Source organism: Plasmodium vivax, chromosome 13 (assembly GCF_000002415.2).
Source record: "Plasmodium vivax chromosome 13, whole genome shotgun sequence".
Classification (NCBI taxonomy): Eukaryota; Apicomplexa; class Aconoidasida; order Haemosporida; family Plasmodiidae; genus Plasmodium; species Plasmodium vivax.
The window spans coordinates 1,220,741-1,235,966 of NC_009918.1; the positions used below are offsets into that span (position 1 = coordinate 1,220,741).

The 15,226-nt window shown below is 47.2% G+C and overlaps 3 protein-coding genes across 3 annotated transcripts; 2 read left to right on the forward strand and 1 right to left on the reverse strand.

Annotated features, from left to right (window-relative positions):
- Nucleotides 1–307: 307 nt before the first annotated feature.
- PVX_085505 (hypothetical protein, conserved) lies at nucleotides 308–943 on the forward strand (the record flags this gene model as incomplete). Its single annotated transcript, XM_001616714.1, has 1 exon — nucleotides 308–943. One exon carries the CDS (start codon nucleotides 308–310, stop codon nucleotides 941–943), a length of 636 nt encoding a protein of 211 aa, XP_001616764.1.
- Nucleotides 944–4,398: 3,455 nt separating this feature from the next.
- Nucleotides 4,399–11,095, forward strand: PVX_085510 (hypothetical protein, conserved; the record flags this gene model as incomplete). The annotated part of the gene is made up of 4 exons (XM_001616715.1): nucleotides 4,399–10,281; nucleotides 10,379–10,443; nucleotides 10,612–10,854; nucleotides 11,041–11,095. The coding sequence occupies 4 exons, from the start codon at nucleotides 4,399–4,401 to the stop codon at nucleotides 11,093–11,095; spliced, it is 6,246 nt and encodes a 2,081-aa protein (XP_001616765.1).
- Nucleotides 11,096–12,009: 914 nt separating this feature from the next.
- PVX_085515 (glutathione s-transferase, putative) lies at nucleotides 12,010–13,008 on the reverse strand (the record flags this gene model as incomplete). The annotated part of the gene is made up of 2 exons (XM_001616716.1): nucleotides 12,738–13,008; nucleotides 12,010–12,589 (listed from the first exon to the last, which is right to left on the reverse strand). The coding sequence occupies exons 1-2, from the start codon at nucleotides 12,773–12,775 to the stop codon at nucleotides 12,010–12,012; spliced, it is 618 nt and encodes a 205-aa protein (XP_001616766.1). The 5' UTR covers nucleotides 12,776–13,008.
- Nucleotides 13,009–15,226: the final 2,218 nt, after the last annotated feature.

Sequence of the window (15,226 nt, forward strand, 5' to 3'; positions counted from 1 at the left end):
AAGTTTGCACGGGCACGTGACGGCCTTCGCCATTTTTACCCTCCACCTTGGAGCTAATCAGCTGAAGATAAATCCGCATTTGCGTGGGGGAAAGGCAAACCGGTATAGCATAATAACAGCACGGTCAGGTCAGCCACCCTGAGGGAGCTCCTAACCCGTGTCACTTCCCCCTCGCAAAGACAATCGCAGCTCACTCGCACGTGTGCAAAAAAAAAAAAATTGGCCGAAATAAATTCGCAAATAAGTCGCATACGGTAAGACAGCTTTTCCAATTTCCTCCCCCTATTTGATAAAATCCCAAACAAACATGGACTTGGACCAAATTGAAGAAAGGATAAAAAAACTGGAAGAAGAAATTGCTAAATTCGAGGAGCAGGAGTTACGCAACATAGAGAGTATAAAAAATGAAATAAAGCAACTTGACACACATGTAAGCGAATTGAACAAAAAAAAAAACAACAAACAACTGCTAAACGCGAACAAATGCTTTGCACACAAATTGTTGCAAAAAAAGGGAAATTGCAACAAAAAAAAAAAATACGTAAAGGAAATAAAAAGGGATGTTCTTTTTCAGCTAAACTTAGTGAAGGAGGAAAAAAAAAAAAAAAACGACATCTTGTTGCACACACATTTTAACGCCCAACATTTAAAGGAATTCACCGACCAAGTGAAGCAACACTTTTTAATCTTAAATGTACAGAGGGAGTACTCCATAAAATTTCTGTTTGAAAAAATTGGAAAAGTTAAAACAAAAGCAGTTGCCTACTTCAACAAATTTTTAATTATACAAAAGGAGATTCACTTCCTCCTGCAGTCCATAAATAACAACGCCCTGACCGACCTGTTTGTTTTGGCCAAAAATTCCCTGCTCTTCCAAAAGGAGGTGGCCAACATGTTTCAGCGTTTTTACCACCAGGTGGAGAACTCCCTCACGGGGCTGTGACTGTTAAGAGGTGGAAGATGAGGCTTCTGCAGTGTGCCCATTCGCGGTGTGCATATTTACCGCGTCTGCCTTGTGAGGAGCAACCTTGCGTAACTTTGCTTTAATTCCCTTTGGAAGTGCGGCCACACCCGCTGCGGTAATAAATAGACGACCATGCATCCCTGCCGACTGGGCCCCCTTACAAATCGCCAGCTTCTTTTAATTCTTAATCGTTTGCCATTAGGAGCGCAGAAGAGACGCCTTCCTCAAAGGAACCCCTCGTTCAATACGCTCCATGGGATGCTTTCCCCTGGTTGGAAACCACACCTTGGAGCGCGTGGCGGACGCGGTTCGTGCAGCTAGCCCGACAAACACACTGCACAGGTGTCGCCCCGTTCCTTTCGCAGATCTGCTTCGCTACATTTGTTGCGTCATTCCTTTTTTGTTTACATCGCATTGGGAACGGGTATAAGCGTGTGGGGGCGAAAGGGAAGGACTTTTTTTTTTTTTTTTTTTCCATATATTTGAAAACTCAGCTGCGTGTTTGGTCACTTCCTACATGCAACTTTAGCCCATTTTTTTAACCCGTTAAAAATATGACTCCCTTTAACTGCTCGCACAACGCACAGGTGGGAGGTCCACCAACGATGTTGCCACGTTTGAAGTGTGGAAAAAAAAAGTAACATTGAAATGGGTGGCAATGGGTGATAGAGGCTCTAAAGTGACGCAGCGTGTTAGCAGCATGGGGAAAAAAAAAAAAAAAAAATGTACATATGTATGCCCACCCCTTGGGGACCTTAACCAAATGTGCAAAATAGCCCCCCCATCTTTTTTCGTGCTATACATTGCAGCGACGCCGCATAAGCTTTTCCTTCCACTGCGTTGTGACGGTTTGCATTATGGGGTGAATTGCTACGTGGAAGAGGGGCGGCCCTATCCCTTTAACGAACGCTAAGTGCCTTGTGAGTGGCTAAAACTTTCATAGAAAGGACTGTTAAAGTACCGCCCGTTTCGCACTTCGCACTTTGCACTTCGGCCCCGTGCACATAACATACGCATAGAATACGCACGCGTATTTTGTGTATGGGCAGAGCACGTGCAGCTGCTAGTTAGGGCACGCACAAGCTGTCGGCGCGGTGGCAGTGGCAGTGGTGGTGGAGGTGTATCTATCTAGTACACATATATCTTGCTACCGCCGCACGACACCACCGCTACCACTTGTGCGCTTTTAAGGGGAAAACCTAATGACAAATTTGCAGCGGCAGTACTTGTTTTATCCTACACGGGTGGTACTTTTTTTTTTTCTTTCTTGTTTCTTTCAAACTGGGAGGAAGTTACCCCAATGGTTTCTTTGCTGGCCTTTTTTTCTTAACTAGGAGATGTAGAGTACATACTTTCATTTGGTAGGGTTGCAGAAAAAAAAAAAGGGCTAACCGGGAGGGACCGACCAAAGGAATGATGGATGAATGATCAATGCCCCCCACGCCTAAATGTGCAAACACAGTTAGCGCAGCTGTGAATGGCTGCTTAACGGGGTTGAAACCGAACCTTCAACGTTCTTTTCTCGTTTTACGCACAGATATAAACGCCGCCCTGGCTACATATGTGAAAGGCCAATTTTTCATTTTCACCTCGGGGCAGCCATTTTTATGCGTAAAGCTTTGCATACCCAACGGGGTTATTTTTCCCTTCTTTGCTTATTTCTTTTGCTCATTGGAGCTTTTAAAAAAAAAAAAAAAAAGGGGGGGAAAGACTACGCTTCCGCTTTTTATACCGTACGTTGTTGACCACTCTTGTCGCGCTTGCCCACTTGGCACAAGTCCACGAAGAGCAACCTTCCCCACCCGACCCCTTCCTCTTGGCGTATTTTTTCGCGCAAGCCTTTTTTAAAATTTCAAGCAAAGCACGGATACACGCCCCTCGCGTGGCGGGGGCTTCGTCGGCATGTATTTTTCCGCGCCCCCGTTTTCTTTAGCCGAAATTTAGTGAGCAAGGGAATTTCCCCCCCATTTTTTTTTTTCCACGTACATGCGCAGAAGGCAGTGAAAAGGGTAAGCGCAAAAAGGTACGGAAAAAATGTACGCAAAGGGGCGCGGAAAAAAAGCACGCAGAAAGTACGGAAAAAAAGCACGCAAAAGGTATGGGGAAAAAGTACGTAAAAATGTACGCAAAAAGGTATGGGAAAAATGTACGTAAAAAGGTACGCTAACAGGTACGCTAAAAGGTACGTAAAAATTACGCAAAAGGTTCCCATACAGTACAGCGAAAAAATCGAACGAAAAAAAAAACAAAGCAAAGCAAAAATTCCCACTCAGTTATTTTCATCATTTTGAACGCATTTGCTTCACCATTTCCAGCGTTTTCAGCGTTTTCAGCGTTTTCAGCGTTTTCAGTGTTTTGGCCATTTGCGCCATTTTGGCCATTTTGCCCTTTTTGGCCATTTGCGCCATTTTCGCCATTTTCGCCATTTTCACCACTTTGGCCATTTGCGCCATTTTCGCCATTTTCACCACTTTGGCCATTTTCGCCATTTTTGCCATTTCAACGTTTCATCCCCCAGTTTTGCATTTTTAAAAAAGCGTAACCTGTTTGATTATGCCCGAGCGGGGAGAGCAGGGACATCCATCCCTCTCAACGCTTTCGTTTTGAATTGTCATTTTTTTGGCTCAGTCCGTTTGCGTACAGATATGTACATGTTTGTTTAGAGCCCCCTTTGTGTGTCACCCAGCAGGCGCGAAGTGCTTACGCGAGGCGATTGCGCGAAATGCCCACGCGAGGTGATTACGCGAGGCGATTGCGCGAAATGCCCACGCGAGGTGATTACGCGAGGTTATTAAGCGAAGTGCCGCGCGAAATGCCCACGCGAGGTGATTACGCGAGGTTATTAAGCGAAGTGCCGCGCGAAGTGCCCACGCGAAGTGCCCACGCGAAGTGCCTGCGCGCGCAAACCGCCCTCCGTGCTTACCTCGATTGTGCATACCGCGCATGCGCCCCTCTCCTTACATCACACGTGCACAACGCGAAGCGCCCATTTTGTTGCTCATTTCAGGGAGGCATCGTTTCAAACCGGAAAAGGGGGAAATAAACATAAAAGGGGAAAAACCCAGTCAAGCGACGAGCAGTAGCCATTTGGAAGGAAAATTTTCTCTTTTACATTATTTTTTGCATTTTTTTTTTTATTTTATTTTTTATTTTTTTTTCATTTTGATTTGTTAGCCAAACAGAGTTAATCCGTTCCAAAAGGCAATTCACCTTTTTGAAAACCTCCCAGGGATGCTGACATTGTTTGTGTATTAGGCGCACAGCAGCTACCCCCTCCCCCCGTGGCGCGTATACACCTATACACGCATGCACATGTGTATGTATAAACACACGTGTGCGCATGTACAGGCAGGCATACCATATGCATATGACACGCACAAGCACGCACACTAGTGCTCATACTAACCTGCGAGCAACGCACCGCGTGCCACCAAATGAATAAGCAGTGGAAGGGCCAACCGGACGAAAAAGCACCAGCCACTCGCCCATCCGAGAAAATGAAAAACTACAACGCTAACAGCTCGAGGAGCAAAATGAAGGGGGAAAAGGGCGCAGCCCAGGGTGCCAGCCATGGCGGTGGGTACGGCGGCGGGTATAGCGGCGGGCATAGCGGTGGGTACGGCGGCGGGTATAGCGGCGGGCATAGCGGCGGGCATAGCGGCGGGTATAGTGGCGGCTATAGCGGTGGGCACAGCGGCGGGTATAGTGGCGGCTATAGCGGTGGGCACAGCGGCGGGTATAGTGGCGGCTATAGCGGTGGGCACAGCGGCGGGTATAGTGGCGGCTATAGCGGTGGGCACAGCGGCGGGTATAGTGGCGGCTATAGCGGTGGGCACAGCGGCGGGTATAGTGGCGGCTATAGCGGTGGGCACAGCGGCGGGTACAGTGGCGGGTACAGCAGCGGCTACTACCCCAACAGCAGTTCGTCCTACCACAAGAAAAAAAACAGCGGCAAGTACGGAAAGGGCGCGTACGATAATGAGTACACAAAGGAGAGAGATAAGAAGGGGAAGAATTTCGATGGGAGGCCTCACAAAAGCGAGCAGTCCATTGGTGGGCACGGAAACAGGGGTAACACGAATAGGGGCGACTCCAGTAGGGGGGGCCCCAATAGAGGCGTCGACAGTAGCACCCACGTAGGAGGCACCCAGACACATGAAGACCTCGCCGCGTTTAATCTGAACAAAAATGATAGCATCTTCGAAGACGTAGACAGAATCAATAACATCACCTTCGGCCTCAACGACAACCCAGAAGGGGACTTCTCCTACACGATGAATAACAACCTAATTGAAAATGAAAAAAAGTTATTTAAGCTAAATAAACTGGAGAATAAGAATGTAGATTGCTCCGAGTTTTTGCTACAGGAAAGGGACACCCTTGATGGTAGCTTCGCACATTTTATCAAGCGGGAGGATGAAGGGGACCCCTTTTTTGCCTACCACGAGGAGGGGGAGCGACACCACCACCAGCAGCTAGGGCAGCGCCTGGGGGGGCTCTACGGGGTTACAGAGAAGGAAGTGCCCTCGAATGAGGTAAACCACAGCAGCAAGCACATGAAGAACGTCAGCTTACCCCCCAGCAGCAAACAGAGGAACAACGAAAGTGATGACCTCTTCCATTTTGATAACAAAATGTGCAACTTAACAAAATTTATTAACAAAAATATCTTTTACGCAAACGAAAATGATGAGGTGAAGGGGGACGTGATGAACGACGACTTGATGAACGACGACGTGATGAACAACATGATGAACGACGACGACTCGGTTGACAGTGCAGACCCATTCAGTTTTATGAACACCCCCCAGAGGAGCAAGCAGTCGGTACAAAATAAGGTCTCCACCAAAGGAGGAATTAAAAGCGCCTCCAACGATAGAGAGCACATGCAGAGAAAGTACTACCCAGAAGGGGAACCCCCAAATAGGGACCAGGCAGATAGCGAATTCGAGAGGAAGGCAAACATCGATTCTTATCGATTTAACGAAAATGATTTTACGAAAATTTATTTGATGAATAATTTTGAACAGATCCATGACAGCAGCACTTTTAATGAAAATTTTAAGGAGGGGGATTATTTGCACATGTTGGGCAGAAAAAATGTGAAAAAGGCAAGCAGTAGTAGTAACCTCATGGGAGGGGATCTCCAAAGGGGAGGTGCCGCAGAGGAAGCCTTAGGATTGGAGGGCCTCCCGTGGGGACAAGACAACTCCGAGCAGGCCAGAATGCTAACACGCAGTATGATGAACAACGCGGAGAGGAACTTCTCCATCGGAGGGATGAACGATTTGATGTTGGATGGTAGGAACCGTGAAATGGATGAAAATTTGCACTTTTTGAATAGCCTCAGAAATGTGTATGGCCACCTGGGTGAGGAAGAGGGCGGTGCTAACATGCGGGGCATGCCAGGCATGGATGAGATGGCAGGCATTCCCAGTGTGCGCGATGGGCCCGGCAGGTACACTAACGATGTGCACCTCGAGGAGGAGCAGCACCAGCTGCGCCAGATGAGGTTGTCAGCGGAGGAGAACTACCTGGACCCCCCGCGCAAGGTGCCAACCAACCTGGCCAATCTGGCCAATCTAACCAACCTAACCAGTCTGACGAATTTATACCCCTTCAAGGAAAACGAACTGAACGACGACTTCCTCCTAAGCATGAACGAAAAGCACCCAATGTATCTTTTGAAGGAGGATGACTATTACCTGAAAAATGACAGAAGTAACCACCACTTGGTGAATGACTTGAGGAGTTACAAGGAAGGTTATAAAAACGAATCGTTCATTTTGCCTGAACATGAGGATCAGTCAAGTGAGTTTCTCTTCCAAATGGGTCCCACCAAGGGCATCCATTTGGGGGGCATGCACTTAGGAGAAGATATGGGGGCACCCCGACAGGAAGGTCTGCCACTCGCAGAGCGGTTACTCAGCGGGGAGCTCATCCCCCCTCCTGAGGACTACCCATTGAGGAATAACCTCCATGAGGAAAATTACTATGCCAATTTAAATGAAAAAATAAAGAGAGTGAAGGAGCAGGAGGAGGAAGACGTAGAGGAGTCCTTGTTCTTTGGGCAAGACGGGGACCTCAAACTGGACGTGACGAATGACCTAAACGCGCTGAAAATTTTGAATAACTACTATTTGGATGACAAGGCGAATGACTTTATGCTGATGGAGAAGGGCAAGAGTTCGCTGCTCGGCGGGGAGTTGAACTTGTCGGGCGGTGCGGGCTTCCGGGCGGAGGGGCACCCCGATGGGCGAACCCACATTGAACGATCGCCAAATGAACGACCGCCGCGCGACCGCCCGCAGGCCAACAAGCCCGGGGGAGGCAAGGCGAAAGGCGGGCCCAACTACGCCAAGGACAGCCACCGCAACCGCCACGCGGGCCACTTCGACAAAGGGAACAACCCATCCGGCAAGAACTACCCCAGTGCGCATGGCGGCATGCTACGGGACAGACCGCACAGAAGCACTTCATCCAGTGGGTACATAGGCAAATATGACCAGAAGAGCTATTTTTACAAAAGCGAAAGAATGAAAAATAATAGCAGCAGTAAGGCGTACCAAATGAGTTACTCTCTCTCCTATGAAGGTGGAGGCGGAGGCGGCAAGGGACACGGACATACCCTGAGGAACGTGATGAGCAGCGAGATCTACCACCGCACAAATGAGACGAACGGGTCGACCTACGAAAGCTTCATAATTCGTTTGAAAAGACAACACATGCTCAAGTTAACGAGCTTCCTAAGGATGACTTATAAAAACGCCAACCTCAATGATATGAATGAGGACCTTTATAACTACTACAGATTTATAAACAAAATTAATGGGAACATTAAACAGAGTAATTACTTCTTCAAGTATCGTAACCTCATGAAGAAGAGTGACAAGGACAAGTTGCTGAGGATTCAACTCTCCTATATGATTATAAACCCGTCAATTCAGAAGAATAGCGGCAAATGGAACTTCAAAAATGAGGTGAGAAATGGCCCAGGACAGACCCCTCTAAAGGATGGCCATGAAGCGGGAGATAGAGTTAGCGGTGATGGAGCAGATCAGGGAGACCGCAAAGGGGGAAGGCGCACCACCAGTGGAGACCATACCGATGGTGAGGCAGACAGTGTCGACAGTGGTGATAGCGAAATTATAAATCTCCCAGGAGGAACGGACAGGATAAGAACCAACTGTCTGCCAAACGATGACAATTTTACGATGCTCTATTCCAATGGGGAGGAAGAAAAACTGTACAGCCTACTACATGAGGATAACTTTGACCTGCACAGCGAAAATATCCTTAACATTGACCTGAACAAAATATTAAACTTAACCTCCAGCGGTAAAGCAGATCAGCAGGGTGACGATGCGAAGGAAGAAGTGGAAAGGAACAAAGAGGGGGAAGCTGCCCGTGAGAGTGACAACACAGGTGGGGAGGGTGTCCAGGCGGGTCAGCCAAACGAGGGGGATAAAGCGACAGCAGAGTGTGAAGTCGCCAAAGAGGACGGCGGGAAGAAGGGAGAACCCACCAGCGGGGCTGACAAGGCAGAAGGCCAAAACGACACACCTAAGTATGACAACACGAACAAACTGGGCAGATTCGTCTTCGCCACGGTGCATGAGCCAAGAAATTTAATAACCCTTGCGAAGAATGATCCCCTTTTTGATAGCCACGATGAGGTGGTGGAGAAATTTAAAAACATCATAATTAGGGAGGTTGCCCCGGAGGAGGGACCAACCGGGGGAAGTAACGACGATGGAGTTACCCCCTCTAAGAAGAGCTCCTCTAAGGGCGTAAAAAAGGATGACAAGAAAGGGGAAGAGAAAAACTCCGCTGAAGGGAAAACCGAACCTGCTGTGGCCAAACCGCTCATGAAAGACGTCGTCACGAAGAAAATGATGGAGATGCTGTGGGACCTCTACATAGACATAAAGAATATTTACAAAGACATTGACAAGTGCCCCTACACACATATCGAGACCATTTCTAAGTATAATGAAGAGATAAAGAAGAAAAAAAATACCCTCTTTAATTTTATCCTTTTGAAGAAGACGGGGGAAGAGGAAACAGTCTGCTCTTCCCTCATGAGTAGGCATAACAACTTGTTTTTGAAGAAGGACGTAAGCAACGTGGACGTCACGGTTAACAAGCATCTTTACCTTTACCTAACGGACTCCCTCTACAGCAGCGTCAATAGGCACTTCGAATTTCTCATTTACCCTACCGTGGCCGAGTTGATTGTTAACCTGTCCTTCGACCGGGCCCACGTGGCGAGGTACGTCAAGCGGGGGGTGCCCCCCCCCCAGGGTAGTGGCGCGGCGTCGGGTGGTAGCAGTGGTGACACTAGCACCTCTGACAGCCCTGGCACCCCCGGCAGCGTCAGCAACATCGGCAACATCTTTGCGCACCGCTTCCCCTACAAGGACAACCTCGCGCAGCTGGGCGGCGCCACCCAGTTCGGCAAAGCCATCCCCTTCAACGGGGCCTACTGCTACTACAACTTCGCCGGATACAACGAGTGGGACATTCTGGCCCCCCCCAGCGGTGCCACGAACTCCACCGCCAACACGGCCAACACGGCCAACGCGGCCAACTCCACCGCGAACGCCCCCAAGGAAAAGAAGAAAAAATCCTTCTTCTACTTCAAAGAGAAGGAGAGTAAAAAAATCTCAAATGAGCAAGCGAGCGAAGAAACGGCAAACGAAGGCGTCCCCACGCCCGTAAGCAGCATGCGAATACACAACGAGGTAACCAAGCTGGACGTGGATACAAACCAACTGAATGAAGAATTTAAAAAATTGAAGAGTATACACTGCCTATTCGTTAATAGCTTGTTGAAGAAAAAAGGAGCTTGCGTGTACAGAAAAATTTTTAAAGTTGTAAAAAAGAAGAAGAGAATGACCCTCATTTACTCCCTCTTTAGCAACTACCTTCTTTTGCTTTTCCTCCTTGCCCATGCGGATTATTGCTTCGAAAATATGCTCCATTATGAGGAGTTCCTAAAGCTGCAGCTGCTCCATATGAACGCCAACATAAACACTCTGAATAAGTTTATTAAAAATGAAAAAATGCAAAATATTTTTTTTATGAATGAACACGAAGCTCACTTGCGAAATAGCGACTCCCACCAGTTTATTAACATCCGGTGTAAACTCTACAGTACCAACGTGTATTCATCACTGTATATTTATCTGTTGGATGTCTCTCTTTCGTATTTGTTTACCCCCGGCATTGGCATTGCCTACGTGCAGAGCATCTTGGCCCTCCTCCTCTTTTACAACTATGTGCACTTGTACATAACGAAGCTTCTCTTTTACAAGGTGAGCACTGAGCGGGGTGCAGTCACTTCCCATTTTTCACCGCCCCACCTGGATGTTAATATTCTCTCCATTTGCTGACTCTTTTTTTACCCCTTAGAGTGGAGCCGCCCTCCTAACCATTTTCCTGGTCAAGATTATCCCCTACGTTAAGGAGTTTGACAGGTAAGTTCGTTGGCTTCTTTGCTTGCTTGCTTGTTTGCCCCCTTTTTGGAAGGCGCGCAAAAGTGGAGCCTCGTGTGTGCGAGCAGCCGCTACACTGGGTGCAGCACAGCATGGCTACACCACACCGCTAACCACAACGCTAACCTTTCCGATTCTCCCCCCCCACAGAAACCTCATAACGTGCTTCCTCTACTCCGTGCTGCACAGCGTGTTCTACATCCTGTGCAACGTCTTCACGCACCGCCTGGAGGAGGAGAGGCGGGCACACAAGGGACCCGAATCGGAGCTGCACTTGAAAATATTAATGAGCATGCCCAACGAAATTAGCTTTTACAAAATTGTGTACAAGAGTGTGTGCAGCTATTCCCACCAGGATAGCTTCTTCGAGGAGGAGATCGCCCGCATGCTAGAGTAAGTCGCCGCTTCGAAAAGGGGGCTGTGGGTGGTTAGGGATACATGCCTGGAACTGCAAACCCCACATGCTGCTGTATGCCCACCGCCATCCTTCCCTCATTGTGTGTTATTACTGCGCCAACAGTTCACTTCACACCTCACTCCTGTGTACTTTTTCCCTCTCCCCCCTTTTTCCCACAACAGAGATTTAGGAAAGGATCCCATCGTAAAGGTCATAATGAACTACATTCAGAAATGAGGGAGAACCGCCTGATTTGTAGGAAGCCCCAATTCGGTTAACGTCATTTTCGCCAGTATAGTGGTTCTCTGGGGGAGAGATACCTTCCCCTTTTGCCTTTTAGTTTGTTCATGGTTGGACAGGTTAAGGGGGGGTGATTACCCTCATGGGGCTTCCCCCCCCTGCGTGTTATCAACATCATAACGTTGTCGTCGTACCCATTTTGTTACCCTTTTTTTTTGTCCCTTTTACACACGGGAGAGGTGCACCTTGGTTGAGTCAAACCAGAAAAAAAAATCGAGGTGGGGGAAACCTACCCATTTGTAGTGCCCCCCCAAGTCGTTATTTGTTTTTTTCTTTTTTTTTTTTTTTTTTTTTTTCACCTTTTAAGAGTAATTTTTTTAAACTTGTAAATTTTGCTATATAAGCGTGTATTTGTATCATCTCATGCAAAAACGAAAAAAAAAAAAAAAAGGGAGAGCGGCACATTCGCACGGAGTACATTTCTGTAGGAAGCTCGTGTGGAGTGCGTGGGTTGGCGTATACTCACTGTGCGCGCGAGGTTTACGTGTGTACGTAAAGGGAGGCACTGTTTCATCGTGTTGCTGCCCAATTGTGCAGTGCGCCTTTGGACGGGGATGTAAATATAAATATGTGTATGCGCCCAAATGTATACACACATATATACTATGTACCACTCAAAGTAGGAAACGCAAAAGAGTGCATAAATTTGGTAAAAGCGAAAATGTGAAAAAAAAAAAAAATTATAAACATGCGAAGGGGGGGAATTTTTTAAAAGCACGGGGGGATAAAATGGACGCCGCGCGCGCGACAAATGAGGGGGATGAACAAACGAACGCGGGGAGCAACATGAACGGTTAAGTTAACACCTCTCCCCTGCCCCCAAAATGGTAAATTAAAAGGGAAGAAAACACCTAGTAGACACTCTCCTTCCTGTTGCTAATATAATTCTTTATGTTGGGCAAGTTGCTAATAAACTCGTTATGCGCCTTGAGCAGCGGGAAATTTTTCAAGCTGTTTGGGTACTTCGTTTCAATGTCATCATATAAATTAAAAACAGCCAAATCGGCGTACGTTAAATCATCGCCAACGAAGTAGTTGCAATTATTTTTTTTCAAAATATTCTCAAAGTAACCTGACCACTTCGGCAACTCCTCATTAAGAAAGGTGGTCTCATTCTGCTTAAATAAATTTGTATTGTTAAATTTATAATGTATGTCTTGTACTCCACAAAAAATCATGTCGGCGTAAAATTCGTTCAGCTCGCTGTTCCCACTTATTTTGTATTTCTTGGAGAGGTACCTTACTATGGCTTGACTTTGGGCAAATATGATGTTGTCCATTTCGAGTATGGGGACTTGGTTAAAGGGGGTTTCCTTTTCCTTTTTGAAATTCTTAAACTCGATGAAGGCGTCTCCGTTTTCGCCGAAGCGCTTGTCCGTGTACTGGATGCCCAGGTAGGCGAAGATCAGCCGAATCAGCTCGGCTTTGCCTCTGCGATGGGGGGGTAAGCGGTGGTAAGCGGCGGTAAGCGGCGGCCAGTGCGCTGTTAAGGGGGGGCATGGCGCGAACTGCGCCCATTGAACCGCACCACTACGGGCACACTCCACCTTGCGTTCGCCGCCTTTTCCCCCTTTCTTACCTCGCGTCGAAGTAGTATAGGACTATCTCCTCCGCCATTTTGGTGTGCAGCGAAAGACTCGTGGGTCCCTTTCAAATGCTCAAAGTGGAAGTGTGCAAAGTGTGTAAATGGACAGGCAGTCGCGATGTGCAGATATGCTTCATCCCCCCTCCGGCTGCTACTGCTGCGAGCGGGCTGCAAAAAAAATGTGGTGTCTGTCTCGACTGATCAGGAAAGGCGCGTCTCCGTTAAAGCGTCTCCGTTAAAGCGTCTACGTTAAAGCGTCTCCGTTCCTTGTAAACACGGGAGGGAGGGGAGAGAAATACCTGTGTGAGAGGTTCCTCGCTTCACCTCTTATTTGGACCACTGCCAGTTTATTTCGTTTCTCCTCTTCTGCTCCAAGCCACTGAGTATTGCCAACCCGTTTGGGGTGAAATTAAAAATATTGAACGAAAAAAAAAAAAAAAAAAAAAAAAATTATGTAAGGCAAATGGGAAGGGGGGAAAAACAAAACCAATAGGCAGCAAGTCACAGCATTCGTACATTTCGCCTTTTCCGACGGCACAACTTTGGAAGACCCCCTAGCGTTTTTTGGGGCTATGAACAAATTGCAAAAAAATAAAATAAAATAAAATGAACAGTGAAGAATGAACAAACTGAACAAACAACTGTGCGTGACACACTCGTTGGGGGATAGCAACGTGGTGAGGCGGCAAAATAAAGGGGATTTTAAATTGGGGAGGGGGGAAAAGCAAAAACTGACGAAGCAGGGGGAATTTTTCAGCCCAATTTGTAGCAAGCAGCTGTTTGTTTTGAAAGAGGGGGGAGACTGTGGAATGAAATAAAACTGCGTCGCAGCGGAGAAGTGAGGAAGTTGCGAATTGAAATTGGGACGTGACGAAGTGACACAGGTGCGGGGTGAAAGGGCGAGGCCTATAACGTACTCTTTAAAGCATTCCAACGCTTGGCTTACGTTGCTGCGTGTGAAATGGGGTCACATATTTGCATCGGCGTTTTCATGGACGTTTTCATCGACGCTTTCGTCGACGTTTTCATTGATGCTTTCATCGATGTTCGCGCAGGGCTTATGTGCCCTTGGGGGGAAAAACAATCTGCGCAAAAAAAAAGGAGCGCTTAAAAAACGGTGATCGCCTGGTCGCACTGGATGGATGCGCATGTATATGTACGTATCCGTGAGGATACATTTGGAGGGAAAAAAAAAAAAAAAAAGGTTGTTCTTGATGCTACGTTTTTCCTTTTTTTTTTTTTTCTTTCTTCTTTTTTGTCACTTTGTAACGTAAGAAGTTCACGTAAACACTCAACTCTGTTTTATACTTACGATCGACATCTTTCGCACAGCGAAGTTCCTACTTCACCGTTTAGCAGTTTCGCCATACGTACACTCAATGTTGTGTTTGTATAAACGTGCCTACATATGCGTACATATATATGCATACTTATAACCATGCGGGGAAGTCACGCCACCTGAGTTACACTTGTTTGTTGCCCACTCGTCCATCGGAACTTTCAATCGTTCCAGTGTCACCAGTTTGTATCGCTTCCCTTTTCGAATTGTGCAAAAATTGGGATACATCAAAAGGGGAAAAAAAAAAAAAAAAAACTTCCCCCCTTAGAAGGGTCACTATGTGCAATTAACCTTTGGGGGGTTGTTCTAAAAAGCGTTTGCAAAATTTATTGGCTACAACTGACCCATGTGCATTTGTACTTTGGTGTATGAAAAAAGGTTATTCGTGGTGTGTACCGGCGAACGACAGGGGGAGATTATTCTGCTCGTCGGAAGCAACGGCGGCATGTTCACCTCGACAAATGCACAAAAGGGTGCCACCGTGTACCGGCACGTGTGCATACAATACGTACGTATATATATATGCTCTCTTGCACGGAGCGCTGTTTCGCTTAGCCCCCCGACTCTACACTTGAGTTCCCACACATTTGCCTTTTAAAAGAACAAAAAAAAAAAGAAGGCGCCCATACATTTGAGGAATTGCCAACTGAACTTTTTCTCTTCTCCCGCCGTGGCATCGAAGCGTACAATAAAAACATCTTTTCATAGCGGTTATCCATATACGTTTGCTATCCCCCCTCACTGGAGCACTTTTGAAGCGTAAAATCAGAATACAATTGCAAGATAAAGCGGTTTGCAAAAAAAAAAAAAAAAAGGCAAGCAAAAACACTCACGGGGGGTAACGCGCGGTGGAGAGAGTCCCCAGGCGTAGCACCCATAGCAGTCGTGGCTACCTCAGCAGTTGTAAGGGAGACCGCGTAACCATAGCTATTTAAACGCAAAGGGGGCAAAAAAAAAACGCTCGGAGGAGCACCCCACGGAGGAGAGAAAACGGCCCAAGTGGAAAATCAGCGACGAATCCGAGCTCAGAAGCAACGAAGGGGGACGTAGAACGGCAAACAAAACGAGACTGGAAATTTCCCAGGGGAAGAAAAAACAAAACAAAGCAAAACGGAAGAAGGCAAAACGGAAGAAGGCAAATCCA